At 44.8% G+C, this 25,783-nt stretch overlaps 1 protein-coding gene and 1 long non-coding RNA gene across 3 annotated transcripts in view; one reads left to right on the forward strand and one right to left on the reverse strand.

Moving 5' to 3' along the window:
• The window catches only part of PKHD1 (PKHD1 ciliary IPT domain containing fibrocystin/polyductin), a 367,689-nt gene that overhangs the window by 75,991 nt on the left and 265,915 nt on the right, over positions 1-25,783 (forward strand). Inside the window, exons 30-35 of the mRNA XM_045008841.1 lie at positions 1,397-1,592; positions 2,126-2,193; positions 4,557-6,182; positions 8,343-8,486; positions 18,654-18,867; positions 23,841-23,991. Of these exons, the coding sequence (XP_044864776.1) occupies positions 1,397-1,592; positions 2,126-2,193; positions 4,557-6,182; positions 8,343-8,486; positions 18,654-18,867; positions 23,841-23,991 (2,399 nt within the window). The remainder of the gene's footprint in view (positions 1-1,396; positions 1,593-2,125; positions 2,194-4,556; positions 6,183-8,342; positions 8,487-18,653; positions 18,868-23,840; positions 23,992-25,783) is intronic.
• LOC123365857 overlaps positions 1-25,783 on the reverse strand; it is a 50,326-nt gene that overhangs the window by 5,433 nt on the left and 19,110 nt on the right. Inside the window, exons 3-5 of one of the 2 annotated variants that reach the window (XR_006577794.1) lie at positions 23,538-23,620; positions 22,469-22,555; positions 15,666-15,812 (exon numbers count right to left, since the gene is read on the reverse strand). This is a non-coding gene — a long non-coding RNA (uncharacterized LOC123365857). Of the gene's footprint in view, positions 1-15,665; positions 15,813-22,468; positions 23,215-23,537; positions 23,621-25,783 lie in introns of both variants that reach the window. The other variant, XR_006577795.1, reaches the window with a different exon arrangement.

Below are 25,783 nucleotides of genomic sequence, written 5' to 3' on the forward strand. Positions count from 1 at the left end.
GTATTTCGGTTGTAAACTCTCTGAGGCAGGAGCTGTTGTAACGCCGGCAGACCCCAGTTGTCGGTGGATAGGATCGAACCGGGAATCTCTGGAGCTTAGTGCATGAGCCTCTACAGCATGAACAAAAAGCCAACTCCCTGTTAGCTAAGGCTGTAGAGCACTCATTAATCTCTCTCTCTAAGTGGTCTCGGTGCCACTAGATGGGACAGATCACCACCCCCAGAAGGTGTGTGGGTTATACTGTCTGTACAGCACTAAGGACAATGAGGTTCCAATCTCTGTAGGGCCTCAAGGTACTATTGTAATATAAATAACATTGCCACGTGTCACCAGCCCAAGAAGACACCTGTGGTCTGGGATCCTGTGCTTGGGCAGGGGGAGGAGTCTGAGTTTCACCTCACTCCCTGAGGTTGCCCAGAAGACCATGTGCTGTGGGACCCCATCCCAGGAGCATGGGCAGAATGTTGTCAGCAGCAGAACCTGACCCCGGCCGTTTCACAATCATCGCAGCCCTACGGTGCCATTTCAGAGAGAGGGAACAGGAATGAAGAGTGACAGAGTGGGGAGGGGGAAAGGAAGAACAGACCCTCCCATCCCCACACAGTCCTGTCTCTTTCAGTTTCTTTCTTTTCTCATCGGTCTTTCAAGCCTATCCAATCTCTGCACTCTGCACTGTAATAAAACTCCCTCTAGGTTCACCAGCCTGGCTGGACTTAGCACCAATGCAAGAGGCGAGCTGATCCCCCTCCTTACTGCCCACATGGGAGTTTCTCTTCCAATCCCCTCCCCCCTTTTCATTTTTTAATACTGCAGAATGCAGAAATAAGGGTAAGTGTCCTTTATCATCTGAATATTATTCAGATACGATAACACCAAGGGGAGATTTTTCTAGCCGCAGGCAGCATAGGTGTATGGAACTTCTTAATATTATAGAATCTCATGAATGGTGACGGTACTGGGAGCTCAATCTCTTATTCAGAAGTCGGTGACTTTGGCTTTTAATATAATTTTCCTCCTATCATCAAAATAAATAAATGACACCAAGGCCCTCCAGGCATTTTTGGATTAAGCTGACAATTGACCAAGAGTCCAAAGAGTTCAGGTTATTAATATAGACAAACTTCACAGGCTTTCAAAGTTTCAAACTTTGTTTGACTCTGATGTAAGTGTAACCCACACACCTTCTGGGTGCGGTGCTTTGGCCTATCTAGTGGCACCGAGACCACTTAGAGAAAGTTAAATGAGTCTGCACATGGGTGGGACAATATGCCGAAGAAGCTTGCATTGCCACAGCTTGTGTTGTGAAGAGACTTCTCTTGCTCCGACACTTGCCCATGCACTAGATTGACGGTAGCAACAAACAATTTGATTGCGTCGTGTCATCTCCTTTCCACAGGGCCCCAGTCACTCCAGATTGGAATATCTTCCTTCGCAAATTGTACTGGCCTGGATGTACAGGTCAAAATTGAGGCCACTGTGGCACAGATCCAAGCACGAACAGCCTATGGCATCGATGTACTACTGCCTGCCCTGGCAGATGGATGGTACAACCTTTCGGTCATCATCAATGGCATTGCAATCGGCTCACATGGGTGAGTGAATGTGCCTATTCCCTTGAGGATGTGAACTTCATTTCTACTTGGGATTTTAGGCTAAATTCTGCTTGGGATTTTAGGGTTAATGGAAAAGCAAAGGAAACACGGGCTCGGTATCAGAGCCAGCTTGCTAACAAAGAGCTCCGCTGTATGTTTTACAAATGATTAGCAATTACTACGACCCTGATTCAGCGGTGAATTCCTGTTCAGCAAAGCTCTTAAGCATGTGCTTTAGTCCCACTGCAGTCAGTAGCACTTTGTACTGCTTCAGTAGTGTTCGTAATATCTGTCCCTTCATGTTGCTCCATAGAGACCCTGACCAGCTAGTTACATGCCTGGGCTCCAAGGGGAGAGAGTCTTTGTGGTCTGGAATGACAGTGCCTTGTAAGAGGGCACCCGGGAGATGGCATGGAACGAAGCAGGAGATGTAGGGAGGCTATTCGGGGATCCAGCCAGGAAAGGCAATGAGAGAAAAGCATGTGGGATAAAAAGGAAAAGTAAAGAACTGATCCTGTGTTTGTGTTTTGCAGAGTTGATCCATTCATCCAGTACGACACTGAGATCCTCAGCATAGAGCCCTGCTGTGGCTCCGTTCTGGGTAAATACAGCGCTTAATTTGTAATGAAAGAGGTGTCGGGGCTCAAGCAATTTTTCTTTTTTACTTTCATAACTGATGCTGCAAGTCCAGAGGTGCTGGAGCTATGAACTACCAAGCTCAGAGGTGCCGAGGATCAACCCTGGTGCAAATTAAGCACTGGGTAAATAGCATCAGCACATCTGTCACCACTTCTGGAGGCCATCAAGGGATCAAGGACTCATCTCCCCTCTTTGATTGGGAAGGACGTCCAATTTCACAGCCATTTAGATGATGGCATTTGTAAATGTGTGAACCCTTATTATGTAGACTTGTATTGACAGGCAGCAGCTGCCTGCCTGGGACTCTGTGTGTGTGTGTGTGTGTGTGTGTGTACTGAGCAGCCCACCTTTGGATTGTCTGGCTAATATTGGAACAGGTTGGCCATAGGGTTGATGACAAGGTCCGCTGTCCTTTGAATTTGTTTCCCCTCATGAATGAGCCAAATGCACAAAAACCACTCACACCTGAATAACCGGTGCTGGCTTTTTCAGTCCGGAGATCCCAGTGCTTAACATTCAACGTGCATAAGTCTTTGACGTATACTCAGAGTCCCCCTAGGACTAAAGCTGACCATAAACCTTTGCAGGATCAGGGCCTAAGTGGAGTGTCTCTGTTGCTTTGCTGTGTAGCAGATAGGGAGGCAACGAATATTTTAAGTCGTAGAAACTTAAGTTCTCGATTTTGCTCTGTCTCACACCAGTGTAAATCAGCAGTATCTCCACTGAACTCACTGGAGCTCCTCCCATGTAAAACTGGCGTTAGGAAAAGGAGAATCTGGGCCTACTGGAGGGTAGGAAGGGATGCATAGTCTTATCCTTGAAGTGCAGGACTGGGAGCTAGAAACTCACGGATCCTATGGCTTGCCTTAGCCAAATCACTTAACTCCTCTGCTGGCCATAATCATAGAGGGGCTTTGTGTTGGTTCATTAGATAAAGTGTCAAATATTATTATTCAGCTTTGAGAGCTGATGCCAACTTAGATATAGCAAAGCCCATCAAACTGGAAGGTTAAATAATAAAAAAAAATGTGGATTGTAGAAGAATTCTCTTTTTAGAAGTAAATTCAAGGTTTAAGGAAAAAATGATTGGTTACGAACGATGTTCAGCTCCAGCAGCATGCCAGGCATTTTACCAACAAAAGTAGAGACCAGGATGCTACCCCAAAGAGTGTACTATCTGGGGATCAGGATGCTTCAGAACCAGTGCTGAGCGAGAAAGCTGGCCGAGTCATACTAGTTCCACTTTGTTGTTTTTTGAGAGGACTGGGGTTTATTGACTTTATGAAAAAATGTATTGAAACTTTCTAGAAAGTCACATAGGATAGCCAGTGAATAGTCTATAGTCCAGGGCCACCTTCTTTACTCCCACACAGTAACTATAGGCTGCAGCATGGGATGCACCACTTTGAAGTCAGTGGAGGCTGATTGGCTCAGGATGGAGTATTGCAAGCTGGGACATGGAGTTGCACATGGTGCATCTCTGTATTAAAGATGACGATAGCTGCAATCTGCTCAGTTTTATGCCATTAACATGTGGCCTCTTGACGTCATGGCAGGTTACCAATACAGCCTTGAATTGGGCAAGATTTGGGCACACCTTGCTATTGGGTCCTCCAAAAACTCTGTCATGCTAATGGAGCCGTCAACAAATTATATGGTTCCTAGGGAGAGCTCTCTTGCTGAAGCACTTGCCAAAGATCTTGCAGAGTTTAGGCTTGGAATAGAGGAATTTAAGCCTGAGTTATAGCAGCTGAAAGCCTGAGCTCGCCCCACTGTGTGTTCTGATTTGCTTAATCCTCTTCTTAGCAGACAAAGGGTTAGCTTTGGTGATGTCTGCACTGCAGTCTGATATTTCTCCACTGCTATATGGTGTTGCATCACAATCTCATGTGCAAGTTAGTTCATGCCATTCTGCACAAGGAGGAGGGGACCAGCCCATACTCCAGGGACGTATAGCTGGAATGCAGCTTCCAGGCAAACAGCGATCACAGGGTAAAGTGGCCAGTTTTGAAGAACCCTGTGCTTGGCAAACCCATCCTTAGAATGCAGGGATTAGAATTTTTCAAACTCTCGCTGCTCTCCCCATGTTAAATTGTTAAATGTTACACCCTGGGATGCAGTGGTGGGTGAGGGCTCAATGTAGGAAGCAGTGTCATATAAACTCAGGGTCCCTATGTGGCGATCAGGTGCCAATGAATCTCGTTTTAAGGGGAGAAGCGGCTGAGACAATGCGGCTGTAGAAATGTACATGGAGTTTCACCATATTTGAATTCACTCTGAGCTGACTCCATGGCGCTAACCCTTTGATTTGATCTGTATCCCTAGGTGGAACGGTCCTCACAATCTCTGGAAAAGGCTTTAGCCAAAACCCCTCCCTGGTTTCAGTCTTTATCGGCACGCAAACCTGTGATGTTACCCGCTCGGTGGAAGAGACAATATGGTGCCAGACTCCACCGGCTGCTGACTTCTCTAATATAGAGTCCCAGGACATCTCTGTACTTGTGGGGGTGTTCATTGGTAACAGATCCTCTCCACTCCTTCCCTCCTGGAGCTTCCCAAAGAGGAATATCACCTTTACTTACCAGATGGCTTTGACTCCCATAGTTACCTCTGTGGAAGTAAAAATGGCGAATGACAGCCTGTGGCTGGGCATAAAAGGAATAAATATAACTGGTTCAGTGGCTAAGCTGGGAGACTCTGAATGTGAGCTGGAGTTTCAATGTGCCAATGAATCCACAACCCTTTCTCAATGCTCCTTCCCACTGAGCACTCTGGAACCTGGGATCTATCCTGTCAGAGTTCTCCAGAAGCAGCTGGGCTATGCCAACGTGACGGCAGCACTGCAGAACTTTAGATTTGTCCCAAAGGTAAAGGCCATAATTCCATCACAAGGTTCAGCTTGTGGTGGGCTATTGCTCACTATATCCGGTCTTTTTCTAAAATCCAGGAGGAATTCAGTTCATGTGAACCTGACGGGTAACTATACTTGTGAGATCCACAGTGTAGATCACAACAGGATCAGCTGCGCTCTTCTTCCAAGAGAACCTCCTCTGGGTGACTGGTGGTTGCCTGATACATCTCAAGCCCTTAATGTCACAGTGACGGTAAATGGAATCCAGAGTGTCTGCCTCACAGACTGTGCACTCCACCTTCTGAAAGAGTGGACCCCTAGAGTGGACGCTGTGGTCTGGGAGATCAATGGGACATTGTCATCTCTGCTGATCAGAGGCCAGAGATTAGCTTTGGCAACTGATGAACTTGTGATACAAGTGGACAACCGTGACCCTTGTAACGTAACTTTCTGGAATGAGACCAGCATACAATGCCAGACAGGCAGCCTTTCCCCAGGGGAGCACAGCCTTTCTGTGTCCAACAGAAGAAGCGGGCATGCTTGCTTCAGCAGGGACTCCCGTATCTTCACCGTCATTCCTTGTGTGCTCAAATTTTACCCCCAAAATTTCAGTACCAATGGTGGGGGCCTTCTTGCCATACAAGGGGCAGCACTGAAAGGAAGGAACAGCACTTCCATTCTTGTTGGGAACCAACCCTGTCTCATTACAGATGTCAGCTATGTGGTTCTCCGGTGCTCTGTTCCTCTGGGCAACGGGATCAATGCTTTAGCTCTAGAAATAGATGGCAACTCGTACCACCTTGGTGAAATAACTTACAGTGAAGAGTTCACCCCCATTTTCCTTTTCCTTCTGCCTCCGGTGGGTCTCCTTTTAACAATAACCGTGTCACGGATCACGGGGGTGGAAAGCATGCACATTTCCATTGGGGACTCCCCCTGCACCAACATCACTGGCAATTACACCACTTTGCAGTGCTCGGCTCCCCGGCTTCCTGCTGGAGAATACCAGATCCGCGGTGGCGACTTCCTCCGAGGCTGGGCTTCGTCAAACTTGACATTCACCTCTCAGCTTACCGTCACATCGACACGCAACAACTGGGGTAAGTGCATGAGTGGCTGGGGATGACTGTCTCCCGGGTAGCAGCAGTGACAGAGCTGTCACAATTTGTATTTGGAGTTTGCAAAAGAGGAAATCACTAGTGACCCCCACCTCCTCCCGACAAACACACTAAAATCTAGAGTATCAGGGGAGAGTGAATGTGGTCTGATTTGTTTCTTTCACAGACTATGAATGAGTGTCCTGGCTGGGGTCTGTCAGCTGCTTACATGCTAAATTCTCTTGTTTTCAGGAATTCATAAATACCCCTACCCATCCCCCATAAAATAAAATCCTTATTTGAGTGTGAAACGTAGTATCCAAGATTCAATGGAAGAACAATGGTAAGCAATCAGAGACTGTGTTGACGGGCACAAGTACAAAATTCAAAGACCGACCGATCTATCTATCTAGGTTTCTCTGCATGGATTTGATCATAGACTCATAGAATATCAGGGTTGGAAGGGACCTCAGGAGGTCATCTAGTCCAACCCCCTGCTCAAAGCAGGACCAATCCCAGGACCGATCCTGCAGAGTCTTGTAAAAACCTTATATTGGCAAGCAGTTAGATCCCCATGTTACTCACACACGACGATGCCCCTTGTTTACGCATCACAGCGGAGTGCTGATTAAACCATTATACCACATCTCGCCTCCATAAATTCTGCACAGGCAACGTGTGTTACAGAAAAAAAGAATTTTAAGATCTTGGGGAGTTTTAAAAAAAATATGTTGTGGGATGGAAAAGGTTATTCCAACTGTACAAGGCTGGTTCTAGCAGACAGGGATATGGCTGGTCAGAAATCTTCTGTTGAAACATATTGTTTGTTGGAAAATGTCAATTCATCAAAAACAAAACTATTTATGGGAAAGAGTTGTCTTTGACAACTCTCCCAATTTGAAAAACGTTTGTAAATTGTCAAAATATCCTATTTTGCCATCTATTTGAAACAACTAGTTTTTTCAATCTGAGTCACCGTCTTGTTTTGAAATTTTAGTTAATTTATACCAAAAAGGGTAATTATTTTTTATATGAAACATTTTGATTGACCCAATCCAAAAACTTTTTAGGATTATAGATTTGCAAAAAAAACCACTTTGAGATTTAGATGCATTGTCCTGATTTGAGAGATGATTTTTGTTTTTTTGAAACTTCAGAAATTCTCACAGGCTGGGAAAACCGTTTCCCACCCAGCTCTAGACAGGGAATGGTGTACTCACACAAATGCAGGATGACCTCTCCTTCTGGCTGCATGGCTGCATGCACCACAGTACTCATCCCACACTGAGGGCAAATGAAGGCACAGAGGGATGCACACCCATGTTTTCCAAGCGTTCACTCATTTTATTCCCTTGGTATTTGGGTGCAGAACTTGAGATACCCAACTGCTTATTTTCAGAAGGTCTGAGTGCCTCCAGCTTCCACTGACTTCTGAAAATATCTGACCTTAACTCTCTTAAGATGGACACACAAAAATGCAGGCGCCTGAAGTCAGTGGCTACTTTTGAAACTCAGTAACGCAGCAAGTCAATGACAGAAAACACTATTTATTTATGTATTTATTATAGTGCCTAGGGGGCCCAGCCAAGATCATTGTGCTAGGTGCTCTAAAGACACTTAGAAAGAGACAGTCCAGCCCTGAAAAAATTACAATTTAAATAGACAAGATAGACAAAGATTGGCAGGGGAAACAGAGAGAGGCTAAGTGACTTGCCCAACATCACACAGCAGGTAATTATCAGAGCCCCACACTGCCTCCATAGAAACGGAAACCATAGGCCTGATTCTCAGCTCACTTCTATCAATTTTAGATTGGCATGACACTTTTGAGTTCACGGAGTGCATCTACTTAACCTTAAAAGGGTACATGGAGGAACCGGCAGCCCTTACATTTTGTCTCGGAATGGGGCATTAAGGGTAGTGCAGCATCGCAACCACCCCTCACCCTCCGTAGAGCCATGCAAGATGCAGTGGCCAGAGATGATCTGGCTCCAAGTATTGTGGATAACTGAGGCACATCTGAGGCCTTTCCCTTACCCATAATGCAGAGTGTAAAGGCAGATTTTGAGGCCCTTGTAAATTGAGGCTGCAGTTCCAGGCTGGTCTCATTAACAGCCAGTCATGAAGCTCTGTTTTAAATCCCTTTCTCTATTCTCTTCCTAGGTGGCCTGGGTGGAGGGGAAGTGCATATGCATGGCACTGGGTTTGCTCCAGGAAACACCTCCGTGACCATCTGTGGCGCTCCCTGTGAAATGCTAGGTGACACCACGACAACCGATGTGAGCTGCCTGGCCCCGCGCTTGGACGGTCAGTTAACATGTTGGGATGGATAATGAACCCTCCTAAAATCTATCCCTGACCTCAAACCACATGTCCTGGATTCCCATTGCAAAAAATCCCAGCGCAGATGAGGAGAGGGGCACCTCTGATGGCCCAAAAACTACCATGGGGAAGGGAGAGGAGCCAACATGGCAGCAGCCACTGCATCCTGACCCTCATCCAAAATCCCACTGATGTCAATGGGAGTCTTTCTATTGATGTCAGTGGGCGTGGATCAGGCCCTGTCTGGAAACACCACATGGTCACTGCTTTGTGAGTGTGTGGAAGATGTGATAAGAGATGGATGACAGCCTGTCTCTGCAGCATCATTCCCATGGGAACAATCCAGCAGAAGCACTTACACCTTTCTTCTCTCGATGGCAGGAAGTAGGGAATGGGGTGGGAGGAGACTACGGCATGCATGTATGCAGGGTATTGCTATTGGCATTGCAGTAGCTTCTGTAGGCCAGGGCCTCGTTGTGCTAGGCAGTCTACAAACAAACATATGGCAAAGAGATGGCCCTGCCCCGAAGGGCTTACAATGCAAGTACCTTCAAGCTACTCTAAGGGTAGCCCAAAGAGTAGGTTGGAGGGGCTAAGTGAGTACCCGGAGATCTGTATGTAATATGGACAGACTCTGGTTGTTGGTGGGAGGGATTGAACCTGGGACCTCTGGACCTACATGCCTCTTAACTAAGGCTGTAGCAGACTCATTAATCTGTAAGTGTACTCAGTGCTACTAGAGGAGACAGAGCACCACATCCAGGACATGTGTAGGTTACATACTTTTCCTAGCTGAGGAAGCGTGTCCGAAGCTTCTGAGACTCTCTAGTTGATATCCCGGGTGAGCCCTGACTTGAAACACCGACAGACCCTGGTCATTGGGGAGTGGGATTGAACCTCTGGAGCTAAATGCATGAGCCTCTACTGCATGAGCCAAAAGGCACATGGCCCTTAGCTAAGGCTGTAGCAGACTCATTAATCTCTAAGTGGTCTCAGTGCCACTAGAGGGGATAGAACACCACACCCAGGAAGTGTATGGGTTACATATAGTATTTCTTCAAATTCTAGAGACCTCCCTGAGGTCAAAAGTCCATGGTCTCTGCTCCTTCATGGATCTATAAATCCCTCCCACCCTATGGGGTGAAGCTATGAGAGTATTTGTGACTGCCAACTTGTGGAATTCCCACTTGTCATTTTGCCTCATCCTCTAGGTTTCTCGATAAGCAATCTCAAAATACAAACCAAAACTGTGTGTGTTTGGATGTGGGTGGAATGAACCTGAGATACTGTAAATAATCACTTATTTAAACAGGATTTGGGAACAATCCTAGGAACTTTCCTTTAAGCGCTGTCCTGGGAACTGGGATATCTCATGTTAAAAGACTCAGTGCTTGATGAGGGGTGGGGGAGACTGGTTATTCAAGAAAAATAAATAGAATAAAATACAAAAAAACGATTGAGACTATGAAAACATGAAGAACGGTGTTTCTAAATTTATTGTGCTTTGGACCATTGCTGAGGTGGAGAGAATATGCTTGTCCAGACAATACTTCAAATGGGCACTAGATGTCAGCAAGCGAATGCTGATTGATTGTATCAAAGAGTTTCTTGGTTATTTAGTTTGGGGGATTGAGTTGGGTAGGCTGCACTTCCCTCTAAACAGACAAATAAGACTTTTCCTTGTTTATTGCTCAGCTCTTGCTGAATTAAGATATTTATCTCATATCCTACCAAATATGCCATTGAGAAGGCCAACTTCTCGCTCTCTCTCACCTACCCTCTACCAGTGATGACCTGTTACGCTTAGAAAAATATTTGTTTTTTTCTGATCAAACAAAACAAACTAAAAAACAAACTCACACCAGTTTAGGGGCAAGTAGATATTTGCAATGCTGATATAGGCACATAAACATAAATATATAAAATGTTTGTGTACACAAACTCAAATGTGTTCATATCTCTCAAACACACCACAAATGGTAAAATAGCCTGATATTCACATTTTGATTATAATTGTATTTGCAGGTTATATTTTTAGATGATAATCGGCCTGTCAAAGATCTTTTTAATCTAGCTTCAAATCTGCTGTTTACTTGGTGCTCTCTGGGAGTTTTACATTTGTGATGTGCTGGCTGGCCCCTACCAGCTAGACTAGTGAGCTGTTGACATGCAGAGCTCCCTTTTGCTATCCTCATTCACTCAGCAGACAGGTTCCTAACCACTGCAGTGGTACAGGGAGACAAGCTGTGTACAGAGGCCTAGGGGGACATGATTTTGGGGATTTTGCTACACTTCAGTACAGAGGCACATGCATGCAGATTAGAAGCACTTCTGATATTTCCTGGCTGTGCCCAGTGCCTGGGACTGGTGAAGTGGATGCATCATCATCCTGCTGCAGAAATACCTCCCCTTGATGTATTTTTATGTAGACCACACCCACACACACCCACACACACACACAGCGCCTTTGGATGATTCCACCAACTGCAAATATTTTTTTTAAGTCATGGCATGTGAGTTTCATTTTATTTTTAATATTGTTCTTGCTGCTTATCTATCTAAGGTACTTATTTGTGAGAGATCCTGGGTCTTGAATGCGGGTTGATGGGTCCCCAGGCAGTCCTCGGACTGCCAGTACCAGCAGGGAATGTGGGCTGGTGGACCCAGCTCACCAGAAGCACGGACCCCAAAGCACCTAATTGGAGGAGATGCCTGGCCTCTCTGATTGGCTCAGTCTCGTCTTTAAGCCAGAAGGAGGCACAAGAAGTTCTTGGAGCAACTAGGTGAATCCCTAGCTGAGTGCTACATGAGACCTTCCCCTCTCACCTGATTCCTGATCTTTGCCTGGTTCCTGCCTTCCTGTCTTGTTCCAGATCCCTGCTTCTGTGTTCCCCTCCTTCCCCTGGCTACTGTCTCCAGCTCCAACCGTTGGCCTGATCCCTGACTCCATCTCCAGCTCTGACCCTGGCTCTGGCGCCTGACTCCTGCTCTGGTGACTACATCTGACCACCACTGCTCTGACCACTAGGACCGACTGCCTACTTCCCGGTCCATGGCAGTTTGCTTGGAAAACCAACCTCTCTGAGCAGGTCTGGCTCCTTATCCCAAGGGGTGCTGGCTCTGCATGAGCCATAAAGCCCCTCCAGATGGATAACCAAGCTGTGCAGCATGGATTTCACAGCTGATCGTCAAGAATCGGGCACTGCAGGAGTAAGTTCATCGTGCTAGCAGACACTTTTGCGCAGCCTACAGTTGAAAATGACACCTCCTTGGGAACTGTCTGAGAAGCCAGTAGGCTGGAGAAGCTGAAGTTTAATTAATCCCATGTCAGAGTGAGATCTTATATGGCAGATGATCCACACACAACAAAGCCTAAAACATGGTGGCAGTGGTAATCAAGTCCTAGACCAGGGGTCGGCAACCTTTCAGAAGTTGTGTGCCGAGTCTTCATTTATCACTCTGATTTAAGGTTTTGCATGCCAGTAATACATTTTAATGTTTTTAGAAGGTCTCTTTCTATAAGTTTATAATATATAACTAAACTATTGTTGTATGTAAAGTACATAAGGTTTTAAAAATGTTTAAGAAGCTTCATTTAAAATTAAATTAAAATGCAGAGCCCCCCCCGCCCCCCCGGGCAGTGTGAGTGCCACTGAATATCAGCTCGCGTGCCGCCTTTGGCATGCATGCCATAGGTTGCCTACCCCTGTCCTAAACAGTGGGGAGACCATTCAGAGCCGCACTGCAGAGAGCAGAATACGTCTGTGAGTATACAATTTGTGTTATAAGACAAGGCCGATAACAGAAAAATGGAGGGTCTGAAGCCTCTGGAGACATTAAACCGGCAAGCGAAGAATTTAGTTCAGGCATGGAAGAGCTGGAAAGAAGAATTTAACCCTACTGGAAGATAAAGATGATGCTGTGAAAATAAAACTGTTTCATTACCTGATTGGAGAAAAAAGGAGAGAGGTAAGTGAGACTTTGTGGAAATTTCCCAAGCTCAGCACACCTTAAAAGGAATAACGGGCTGTTTTGGTACTCTCTCTAACTCCAGGAAGAATGAAATGGTGGAAATTTCCCAAGCTCAGCACACCTTAAAAGGAATAACGGGCTGTTTTGGTACTCTCTCTAACCCCAGGAAGAATGAAATGGTGGAAAGATATCCTTTCTTAACTTGGGATCAAGCAGCTGGAGAGGATATAGATGAATAAAGCACTGATTTAAAAATGCTAGCAGCCAGATGCAGTTTTGGAAATATTAAAGATTTATGGATAAGAGACTGGATCGTGTGACAAGATATGAGACTGACTTGACTTTGGGGGAAAGCTTTGTCCATGCAATACATAAGAAAGAGAAATCAAAACCAGATCCAACATCAGTAGATGACAATGCTACAGACACGTCAATACTGTGGGAGAAACCATGAAAGACTGAAAGAAAAGTGTCTAGCTTGTGAGGAAAAAATGCCATATCTCTGACAAAATTTAATCATTTTGCAGCCAAGTGTTTATTTTTTTCCCCAGAGAGAAGAAAAACAAAAGAAGTAACTAAAGAGAGTAACGAGTATGAGGACATTGTATGAGTGACCGAACAGATGATAAATATAGTGCAAGAAGACCCTCGTAAGCACCAGAAACAGTTGTATGCAGCCAGGTTATTTGGGAAGAACCTGATACAATTTCAATTAGATTGATTGGGATAATGTTACAACGTGTGCCACAGTCTGGTGAACCCAGACATATGGTTGGAAGAGACCAACCAACTGTTAGCAATGTACAACCAGATCACATTAAAACCCATTGGGGAAATGTAAAATTAAATTAGGAAATCCAAGGGAAAAAATACAGACTGGACTTTGTGGTCATAGGTGATGAGACCGCACTTTTGCTTCTGGGCAGCAAGACTGTCTAAGCCATGAACAGGATAAAAGTACAGTTCCAGAACATAATGAAAGTGACTAAGATACATTGGATGATATTACCTTGAACTAGGAGATGATACAGTAGGAGTATCAAGATATGTTTCAGGGAGATGGACAGTTAAGATGGTGTTTATAAAACATAGACTGACACCAGTGTGAAGCCAGTTAAATTGCCAAAAAAGGAAAGTACCCATTGCATTACAACAGCCATTGAAAGACGAACAGCAGAGCTTACAGAACTGTGCAATTATTCATCCTGTAGAGAAGAACACAAACTAGAAAATCAGTCTTGTGGTGGTAAGAAAACCATCTGAAAAGCTGAGAATATGCATAGACCCAAAGACTTTAATCAAATCTTTGAAATGGAGCTATTCCCCTCTGCCTACAATTGAGGACATATTAACAGATCTGTCTAAAGAGAGACTTTTTACAGAATGTGATATGAAAAATGTGTAGTCATGATCTCATTGAGCTTGTTCTGGATCATCATCCTCTCCCACTATCAACACAACTGCTACTGTCCAGATTCCCATCAAGCCCTCCAGTACTTGGGTCAGACTGCTCTGGAATACCTCTGGTGCTGAACTAATTCCCATTGGCATCCTTAACCATTAGTATCTCCCAAGTGGAGTTGCACAAGTTGTCAAGTAACTGGAATTAGGTTACCTTATCAGTTATTCCTAGGGTATTTGACAATTTTCTTTAAAAGAGAAGGGATGTAACAATATGAATACTCGCAGACACTCTCATACAGTATACTGTTTCCTGAGGGGAACTGCTTGAAAGCAACACCTCCTGGGTAACTATCTGAGAAGCCATGAGGCTGAAGAAGCCATATTGTAAGCAGCCACAATAAAACTAGAGTTTGTAAATTAACCCAGTGTTGGAGTGATCTCTTGTAAGGCAGAGGTTCAATATACAACAAAGCATAAAACAGCATAGCTGGTTGCTGAGAATCAGGCACTACAGGAGCAAGTCCATCAGCTCTGTGCAGAGAACAATGTGCTTCGGGCCCAACCAGCCACATCGCCCTCTGAGCCAGGACCTGTCATTGCCTTTCTGGAGTGCTTCAGTAGGGATTTTTCAAATTTTGAAGTTTCAGGACAGGGCTGGCTCCAGCTTTTTTGCTGCCCCAAGCGGCAAAGTGAAAAAAAAAAAATAAAGCCGTGATCGGTGGCACTTCGGTGGCAGCTCTACCGTGCTGCTTCATTCTTCAGTGGCAATTTGGCGTCGGGTCCTTCCCTCCGAGAGGGACAGAGGGACCCGTCGCCGAATTGCCGCCAAAGTCCCGGACGTGCTGCTCCTTTCCATTGGCCGCCCCAAGCTCCTGCTTCCTTTGCTGGTGCCTAGAGCTGGCCCTGTTTCAGGAACCAGTGCTGCCTCTTGTTCTTGCTTCTCCCTCAAACACACTCATCCATCCAGAGCAGGTGTCGGCAACTTTCGGCATGTGCCCATCTGTAATCCGCTGGTGGGCCGTGAGACATTTTGTTTACATTGACTGTCCGCAGGCACTGCCCCCCGCAGTTCCCAGTGGCCGCAGTTCATTGTTCCTGGCCAATGGGAGCTTCTGAGCCACTTCCTGTAGCTCCCATTGGCCGGGAATGGTGAACCGTGACCACTGGGAGCTGCTGGGGGCTGTGCTTGCGGATGGTCAACATAAACCAAATGTCTCGCGGCCCGCCTGTGGATTACTCTGATGGGCTGTGTGCCAAAGGTTGCCGACCCCTGGTCCAGAGCAACAGAGGCCTGGATTGATAATTGATTGTGGGGGCAGTGGGAAGAAAGACGAGAGGCATTGTCACAGTCATGCCTCCCGCTATCGAGTCCTGCTTCTCAAGTCAAGCAGTTGCAGGTTATTCTGGCCTGCCAATCTTGTGTTTCTATTGTGGCAAACTGGTTCATTGTATTTCTGGTTGCTGCATGAGGAATCCAAACCTAAGAGACCCAGGAAAACAAGTCAGTCCAGGCCCCAAGAACGAGGCTGACCAGGGAACCTTGACAAAATGTTTCCCTGAGTTTTGAGCCATGGACCTATCAAGAACACGTGCTGAACTCTGCCAGCTGACACCGCATTTACAATTACCAGACGAGTATGTGTCCCGGAGTGCTCCCTTCCAGTCCCTCCACAGAAGCCCCTCATTGACTCAGGTCAGATGCCCCTAAGGCCTAACCACCTTCTGGACCTAGCAGAGACAGTTGATAAGTTCCCCCATTCTCCTGTCTGGTGGACACAGAGACTGTACCTCGGAAGTCACCATCAAAGAGCCAGGGCCAGCTCCAGCATTTTTGCCAAGAGGGACTGGTACCTGCTGCCGAAGACCCGGATGTGCCGCCCCTTTCCATTGGCTGCCCCAAGCACCTGCTTCCTTCGCTGGTGCCTGGAGCCGGCCCTGCGAAGAGGACAGAAAGACACTTCAGTTCAGTGCTATTCACTCCTGCCATTTTCCCCTGATTCTGGGTATTTCTTGTCTGACCCTCCATAACACCCTTATCCACTGGCACAAACTAAAGGTCATTTTCTCTCCAGAATACTATTAGAGCTGGGGACAAGAGGAAGATGACCTTTCAAACCCACTGTGGACACTCTCATGATGCCTGTCATTTTGACCAATGCCCCTGAATCCTTGGCTGAGTGCTACATCAGACCATGACCTCTCACCTGACTCTTGATCCCTGCTTCTGTGCCCCACCCAACTCTGGCTCTGAATCTTGGCCTGACTCTGGCTCTGACACCATACCCATCATCTCTCATAACAATATCAAGACATTGATTACTCTCATCTCCACTCCATTACTCTGCCAATGACCCCAGCTTCCATCACCCATTAGTACATTTTTAAACAAGCATCTTTGTGCTTTCTACCATGCTGCCTTTTACATTTGGGAAGAACTCCATGTAAACATCTGCAAAGCCACCTCATTGTTCTTCCTAAAATCCTTCCTGAAAACTCTCCTCTGCCATGATGTCTAAAAAAACCTCAACAATGGTTATGCAGCTGGTGTGCTTTGACTACTGTTCCTTATGCTGATCAGTATTTTCTCACTGCTACCTTATGCTCCGTCTTCATAGAATCATAGAAGAGTAGGGTTGGAAGAGACCTCAGGGGGTCATATTGTCCAACCTCCTGCTCAGCTGGTTACCAACACCAATTAAATCATCCCAGCCAGGGCTTTGTCAAGCCAGGCCTTAAAAACCTCTAAGGATGAAGATTACACCACCTCCCTAGGTAAACCATTCCAGTGCTTCGCCACCCTCCTAGTGAAATAGTTTTTTCCTAATATCCAAACTAGACCTCCCTCACTACAACTTGAGACCATTGCTCCTTGTTCTGTCATCTACCACCACTGAGAATAGCCTAGCTCCATCCTCTTTGGAACCCCTTTCAGGTAGTTGAAGGCTGCTATCAAATCCCCCCTCACGCTTCTCTTCTGCAGACTAAATAAGCCCGGTTCCCTCAGCCTCTCTTCATAAGTCATGTGCCCCAGCCCCCTAATAATTTTCATTGCCCTCTGCTGGACACTTCAATTTGTCCACATCTTTTCTGTAGTGGGGGCCCCAAAACTGGATGCAATACTCCAGATGTGACCCCACCAGTGCTGAATAGAAGGGAATAATCACTTCCCTTGATCTGCCGGCAATGCTCTTATCTACCTGTTGTCTCTTGTTTTATGCCTGGATTGTGATAAACTCTGAGGCAGGGATTGCTTAGTTTATATGTGTTTGAACTGGTCCTAGAACAATGGTGTCCTTGGCAGGAAATGCTTTTCCTGTCCTATGAACATTTTCCAGATTTTAGAAATTTTTCTCATCCCAACTCTGGATTAAAAAGTCAAAATTTCAAAAAACATTTACGAACTGACAAGCTGAATTTTTGGGGGTCAATCAAGTGTTGTGTTTTGATCATTTCATAATATTCCACTTTCAACCATTTTTAATTAAAATAATTATCTGTAGTACAATTGGCTTAAATTTTGAACTGAAAAGTCCTTTTGAACAATTTTTTGTTTTGAAAACATCAGAAGGGGCCAACTTGGAAACCTTTTTTCAACATGTTTTTCAAGTCAAGAAATTTGTCAAAATTGGCCCTTTCACGTGAAAAGTTTCAGTTTCACCAAATTGGCATTTTTAACAACAACAAAGTTTCACTGAAAAATTCCCAACCAGCTCTGGTCTCGATCTCTGATGAGCCATAGAAATGCAAACAACAATCACTGGCACAAGACCATCCTTCCTTTCAGCTATTCATTGTTTGATGAGTGCTAGCTCGGTGGAGATCCTCCCAGAGCTATATGAAACCCTCAGGGTTTTGAATGAATTTTGTTCTCTGGTTTTTATTCCTGTAGGCCCATAAACCTCTTCCCACCTGACTTTCAGCTCACAAAACCTATCCTTTAAAAAACAAACAAACCAACCTCTTAAAGCAAATTAATAAACCCCCCGAACCCATTGAGTTAAAGTCATGCAAAGCCTCAAGTTTCACACAGATTCCAAGCAAAAGCTCCAAATCCACTGCAAATCCATTCCTTTGAAAAGCCTGCAAAGCTCTGTTGATGCTCTCACTGAACCAGGGCTGAGCTTGAAATCTGCAATGAACTTTATCACCAGACAACATTTCCTGGTGAAAAGTTCACAGTTGATTTGTGCTTTCCATCCCAACAGCTTTCCCCAGTGTGAACCTCGGTCTCCAAACGGTGAAAGGCTAATTGCATTAGCCCACTCAGACCCCCAGTGTGTTGAGCACAACCCTCTCTTCATGAAGTGCAGATCCAGCCACAGGAACAATAGTGTAGAGAATGTTCCCTTTCCGCTGAACAATCGAGGATCTGAGCACATACTGTACTGCTGGGGTGAAGCAAGCAAACAATGGCCCATCTCCTCCAGGCAGCAGTTACGCCCGTCTCCTTAGCTAATCACTGCTTGCTTTTGCCTCCCACAAGGGGTCACTTTATTCTAAAGAGCATCTGGATAGATTTTGCCAAAGGATCATAATTATCCACACAGATAAAAGAGATCAAACTCAACGGGCAGAGTAATAAATAGATCATATGGATTGTGAGAATGGAGGGTTGTGGTTCCCAAAGGGTTAGGCTGAGAAAATAATCATGACCTTTCTGCCATGGAAGGCAATAGCAAAACTCTCATTGACTTCAGTGGCACAGCATATGGTTCTAACTTGCATCAGTGCCAATGCTTATGTGGGTGAGTATTTTTTTTTCTTCTGTCTTTGCAGCATCCTTGGCTGTTCTCTGTGGCCTGACCCATCCTTCAGAAGACTGCAAAGGAGCTGGGACCACATATATCCAGTGTGACGTCCATATCACTGCAGGAGCATACAGCCTAGCAGGAGCCAGGCCTTACATATACCTGTGTGATGACGACTCTCTGCTGGATAACAAGACAAAAGTCAACTCACCCCAGGCGCTTTTTGCTGGCCTCTTTTTCAGGTTAGCCCTGGCTCTATCCCACAGCAGTGTGGGCCTGGTGCTGCTCAGCGTCTCCCAGAAGACACTTAGTGTTTGCAGAGTTGGGCGATGGAGAAGGTGGATTTCTATTTCCTAGGTTGGTGTGCTCCACTGGGTTGTGAAATCCATTCAGCGTGCATATCAAAGCATCTGCCCCCCACATCTTTTAAAGCATTCAAGAGACCTCAGAAAATCCATCTAGTAAACAGCCCGCTTTGTTCCTCTTTAGATTTTAATATTTATCTTCTGATCCAAAGCAACATCTGGTGAATGCCAAGGGGGGAAAGGATTAGTCATTATGAAAACCAGAAGGGATTTTTCCCCCCCTTCACCTCTCCAAAGAGATTCATGGGTAAAAAGTCACAGAGGATCTGGCAGGCTGTATGTTGTTTACTCAACAAGGGTGCACAGATAGTGACTGTAGCTTTAGGCTTTGGAAAACATGGGCCAAATGTGCTGGTGTAAATTGGAACTACTCCATTGACGTTAATGGAACTACGCCAGTTTACACCTGCAAAGAATTTAGTCTTATAAGTTTGTGGTGGGGGTGGGGAGGGGTGGAGAGAAAAAAATAAGAGAATGAAACTTTCCCATTTGTATTTTTTTAAGTCCTTCTTCCTAACCAAATAGATAAACCAGGTTATTGGCCCAAGATTTTCTGTAAACTGAGCCAAACTCTCAGCTGATGTAAATTGGCATCATACCATTGATTTCAGTGGCACTATTCTGATTTACACCAGCTGAAAATCTGGCCCCATGTTCTCCTGTTGTGAGATACAAGTTAATCAATGGGACTTAAACCCCATGGTGAGAGCAGCGGGCATTACAGTATGCATTTAACAAGGAGGACAAGACTGCCATTGTGTAAATGTTTTTTTCAAAACCCCAAAGCCACATGAAGCTAGCCTGGTCTGAGGTTTCTGGGCTTTGAGTCTCCTCTTGCTCACATCAGTATAAAGCAGAGTAACTTCCCTGGAGTCAACTGATTTACATTTGTATAAAGTCAGTGCGGTCAGAAGAGAATCAGATTCCTTGGGGCAGATCCTGGAGCTATTACTCCTTTACACCAGCTAAGGATCTGTGCCATTGCTTTTTATTATTTCTGATTTACATAGCACCAGATTATTCTAGACACTGAACAGACACAAATAAATACACAGGGTCCTGATTCTTCTCTCCCTTATGCGTGGTTTACACCTGGGTAATTCCATCGACGTGGATGCTCCAATGGCTCTATGCCTGGTTTGCAGTGGTGGCAGAGAAGAATCAAGCCTACCATCTCTGCTTTAGTGGGTTTGCCCACACAAGGCACTGGAGAATCAGGTTTCTAGTCAGGGCTTCAGTGTTTGGCTCATAGAATCCAGAAAGGGAGAAAAAAACCTTTGAGGTCATCCAGTCTCTCTCCCTGCCAACTCATATAGTTCTTTTATGGCATGCTTTGTCTAGTCTAGTTATAAATGTCCCAAAAGCCCACTTCATCAGATGCATGCAGTGGAAAATACAGTAGGAATGCTGCAAGTTCACAGCCCCATTTAATATGCTAAATAATTCCTCTCTCCATTTGGTGCTTATGTAACACCAACAGACCCCAGTTGTCAGCGGGCAGGATCAAACCTGGGGCCTCAGGAGCTAAATGCATGAGCCTCTACTGCATGCGCTAAAAGCCAGCTGGCTGTTAGTTAAGGCTGCAGAACAGACTCAATCTCTCTCTCTGAGGGTACGTCTACTGCTGGATCGACTGGTAGTGATCGATCTATCGGGGATCGATTTATCACATCTAGTGTAGACACGATAAATCAATCCCCAATCGCTTTGCCGTCGACTCCTGTACTCCACCGTGGCGAGAGGCGGAAGCGGAGTCGACGGGGGAGTGGCAGCAGTCGACCCAGCACCGTGAGGATGCGACTAAGATGCATCGATTTCAGCTACGCTATTCTCGTAGCTGAAGTTGCATATCTTAGGTCGATTCTCCCCCCCGCCCAGTGTAGACCAGGCCTAAGTGGTCTGAGTGCCACTTTTTCAGATGGGACAGAAAACCACACCCAGGAGATGTGGGTTACACTTACACTCTTCCAGTATTATAGATTTGTTATTAGAGCTGGTCACGTGTTTTCTGACACAACTTGGCTTGTTGGAAAATGCTAATTTGTGGAACCCGAAATAATGTGTGGGAAAGGGTCAGTTATGAAGAATCTCACACTTCCAAAATTGTAATTTGTTGAAATGACCCTTTTCAACATTTTCAAAACAAAAAAAGGTTCATTTTCCTGTTCAAAACAACTGTGTGTCTAAACTTCAGTTAATTTATACTTTAAAAAAGATAAGAAATAAAAAAGGTCACAATTTGAAAGAAAAGCTTCTAAAATTAATGAACCAAAACATTTTGATTGACCTGATCTGTTTTTTTTCCTGATTATCTGTTTGTGGAAGTGTTCGATATTTTGGCTTTTTATCCGGATTCAGGATGAGAAAAATATTCAAAATTGTGAAATTTTTTGTGGGACTTGACAGCCATTTCCTATCCAGCTCTAACTGTTGTCTTCCTCTAGTGATCACGTCTTTTCAAACCCCAGTTTCACTCTGGTTTCAATTAACTTACTCCTGACTTCCACTAGTGTAACCGTGAGGACTGTCAGACCCATATGTGTTTAATCCTTAGTGCCAAATCCAGCTTTCATTGAACAGAATGCAAGTTTGGCAATTGATGTCAGTGGGATCAGGATGTGACCCTTAACTTTCAGTTTGTCTCTCCAGCTCTGATTATTTTTGTTGCACTTCTTTAAGCTCACCACTTCGTTAATCATTGTCCAGCAGTGAGGTGCCCAGAAATGAAGTAACTGTTACCGTTGTGGTTAACCCAGGACCATACAGAGTGTGTCCATTACCTATAAATTAATTCCCAATGCAAGATCAGATTAAACTCCCATTCCTGTTTCTTGCGAGAGCCCCAATGACTTCCATGCAAGCTGGATCCAGCCCTTAGTTTGTTTATAACATTGGATATAGCCACCTCCCCATAAAAATGTTGGCTATTTAAAGGATACATTTTTTCCTTGCAGCAGAAAATATGATGCAGCCCACTGAATTACTGTACAGGACAAGAATAGTTCTCAAAGTGTTGCTATCATGAAGCTAATGCTGTTCCTTAAGGCTGACTTTCTGTTACTGATGTGGTGGAGGGAACGATTTATTTACAGAAATAAATACAAAATCATTGTTAAAATGGCTCCGATACCTGCAACTTTTTTTGTTAATGCAACTCTGTCTTTAATACACCATCTATTGTGCTAAAAAATGGCAATAAAACAAACATCCCCCAAACCCACTGCCATGGCTGCTGTCTCCTGGAACAATGGCATGGTCTGAAAACTGCAGATTCATCAATTGGTTGGGATCCTGGTACTCCCAAGCAAGTTAAGGGCCAGATTTTCAGATGGGTTAATTTCACTTGGAGTAGCAACTAGCCCGCTTTGGCCCTTTTGTCAATCTGGCCCGAGGTGCATCGTAGAACAATGTTGTAGCTTATCTCTTTTTAGCCCCCCCCCCATCCCATCATGTAAGTTACAGCAGCTTAAACCCTTACCTGTTATTTCTGAATTTGAGCTGAGAAAAGAGTTTGGTTGTCTCCATCCAGATTCCCAGTAACTGGATACCCACATCACAAAAACCACTGCCAAATAGATTGAATTGAATTAGCAGGCTTGATTCGCCATCGCCTTGCACATTTATACCTGTGTACAATGGGTGCATGATATGACCAATTCAGAGTGGAAAGCATTTTTGAGCTGGTGCAAATGACTGCACAAGGTGAACAGCGGTGGAGAATCAGGCCCAGAGACTGGGTTGTCTTCTCTGTAATAGGTACGGTGACTGAGATAGACGGCCTTTGGGTTGAGGTTGGGTAGTGCTGCTGCCCGCTGTGCTGGGATGGGTTTGTGGATAAACCGGGGACTTCATTTTTCTGAAATCAGATCTAAATTCACACACAAATCCACAAACAAATTCACTGAATTTTTTGGGTGGGAAAGGAGGAGAGTTGGGGAAAGGAATGCAAATTGCAGCCAGACATGAAAATGGGACATCTACTTCCTGGGTCTGATCCAAAGCTCAGTTAGGTGAACTGGGAGGCTTTCCATTGCTTTCAAGGGACTTCGGATCAGACCTTCACAGCTCCCCATAGTAGAATGCTACCAAAGTGAGCAGCTGTCAGCAGTAAGAACCTCCTTTACCTATTACCTTTGCGGATCCTCCTTCTCTCTGTGTGACAGAAGCCTTTGGAGCAAGTGTCTTCGTATAACTGGCACATATATCGAATCTGCTTAGTCTAGGCTGTTAAGTAAGTTTAATTAATTTACTAAGTTAATGTTCCAGTGCTAGCAACAAAGCATCATTGCAATCAGCTGGGGAGCAGGAATTGGAACCCTAAATGAGCTCATTTTTTCACAGTTGGAATTAGGGACCAGTTAGCCAGTTGTGTGGTTTTCCAATTTCTCCGCTTGCCCTAAGGGAGTAGCAAGTTATTCATTCCCCATTGCTAAGTGTGAATAAGATAGGGAAAGGGGGGTGGGGGGGATCCAGACAAACCCTGCTTGGGGTATGCTTCCATCTTTGACTCTCACAGTGGCAATTCCTTAGTCCTTCTCTGCACTTACCTCCTTCCCTTGGTCCTGGAAGAGCATTTGCCAGCCTTTATAACTGTTTTGTGAAGCTGAAAGGCATCACGGAGAGATATTTACTGCACGTGTTGTCATCAGGAGGGTTTGCAGATAAAGGGTGGGGGGGGAAACAAATAAACAATAAAAGAATGGAAACAAAATTACAGAAATTTGCAAAGTTTGACAAATGGTGGGCAGGAGTTGCCACAAGCTAATGGCTTGCAATGATTAATAAGAGTAAAAATAATTGCATTTCATTAAGATTGATGACACCCCATTTAACCTCCCTTCTCGTTTCAGCCCTAAAGTGGAAAGAGATGAAGTTCTCATCTATAATAGCTCCTGTAACATTACCATGGAAACTGAGGCAGAGATGGAGTGTGAGGGAACTAATCAGCCAATTACCGCCAAGATTACTGAGATACGGAAAAACTGGGGCCAGAACACTCAGGTATAATCAAATCTTTTTTACAGACTGATTCAAACAGCTTAAAATTAAATTTGTAATATTGTGTACATTTAAAGGGAAAAAAACAATTTAGGCTGAGCAGTGGCAATATATAATATTAAATGCTCTCCAACTTTGAATAGTAGTTCTAATGCACAGCAGATGAATTAATGGTTAACTATGGTTAATCACATATTGATCAAATATAAATGAGGGCTGCCTTGTTTCCTTTAACTTCCTTTATAGCTTATGTCTTTTTTTTCTTTTTAGACTCTCCTTTCTATGTACAAATGCCAGCTCTGTTCCTAATGTAGTTTTCCCCTTATCTACATCCCTTTGTCAAAGATCCCAGCTCAGGAGACTAGGAGTTCTAAATTGCCTTTGGAGCCTGAACACGAAGCAGTGGTTCGGCCCAAATAATCTCTTTTGATGCCTTTGTTTGTACCTGTTTGCTCTTTGAAAGATGGGTCAGTGTGTATCAGAGAGAGAGAGAGAGAGCGTCATAATCAGAGAACAAAATGTATCCCTTCCGCCCCTTTTAAAAACTGCCTCAATTTTAATTGCAATCCTGTGAGCCATTTTCTTGATCTCCCTTCAAAATCTCAAGGGTGTGAAGTGGCAGAGAACACTATCGATGAAACAAATTCATCATAGCTGCTGAAGTGCAGGTGGTATGGAGAGATTGGTAAATGTAAAATATCTCCTCACCCCTACCCTCACCCTAAATGTTATTTGCTCAGAATCTCCCAAACAGACTGCATGGGAGTGTCAGGCTGTGTTCCTGCTGTTCTCATGATGGTGGAAATGGCTTAGTTGTGTAAGCATGTTTGCAAAACATTGGTCTGATTCACTTTCCATTTGCGCTGGTGTAATACAGGAGTAACTCTTTTGGAGTCAGTTGAGTTATAGCCATGTAAAAACTGGTGTGAGTGAGATGAGGCAGACCCCTCAATCCACTCAGCAGCATCGGCGGTGCCTTTTATGCTTGATAAATCCTCAGCAAAACAGAGTTATCAGGTAATCTACTAAGCATGGATGAGACCTAGAAAACAGAGGTCCTGTTTGCTCTGTGCTGATATTAAAGATTTTGTGGTAACTTTTAACTCTGCTGTCCTTGGCTGAAATTTCCACCTCCCTATTGTTATGCATTGTGCCATCTAGCTGATGCCCTCCACCCCAGAAGGAGCTGCACTGCTGTGGCCTAGTGATTCCTGTATGTATATAGAACCAAATTCTGAAGTCCTCATTGGGTCAAAATTCTCTGAATTTGGCCTGTTGTTTGTAATGCTCTTTTGGATGAAGGGTGCTAGGGTTATTACTACGCTGAATCTCTTAAAGTGATATCGTTACTCTCCACTCCCTTAAAACATGTTAATTTTGTTAAAAGAAAGTGTTAAAAGTTCTTTTTGCGGATACAGACTAACACGGCTGCTACTCTGAAACCTTTAATTTTGTTATTGCTCATTGTTTTAAGACTCAGTCTAGGCCTAGAGTGTTGGCCTCTAGAAGGCTACATAAGACCTTTTCCCGCCCCCGTCGATGTTGTCCACTTTCATGCTGGCAACCACATTTCCCTGGGCTTCTAGCCCTTTGCAGGGGCCAGGATGACTCCCCCCTTTTTGTTGCTTTGTTTACTTCCTCATCTGTTAATCAGCCTGACTAATCATAATACCAGTAGTTTGCACAGCTAAGGGAAAATGTTCCAGGTCAGCACTGCTGTGGGGCCAGCAGGGTGACCTCTTCGGACCAATCTTTGGCGGCTACTCTTTTTATTTGTTTTTTTCTCCCCTAAATG

Source organism: Mauremys mutica, chromosome 3 (assembly GCF_020497125.1).
Source record: "Mauremys mutica isolate MM-2020 ecotype Southern chromosome 3, ASM2049712v1, whole genome shotgun sequence".
Lineage (NCBI taxonomy): Eukaryota > Metazoa > Chordata > Testudines > Geoemydidae > Mauremys > Mauremys mutica.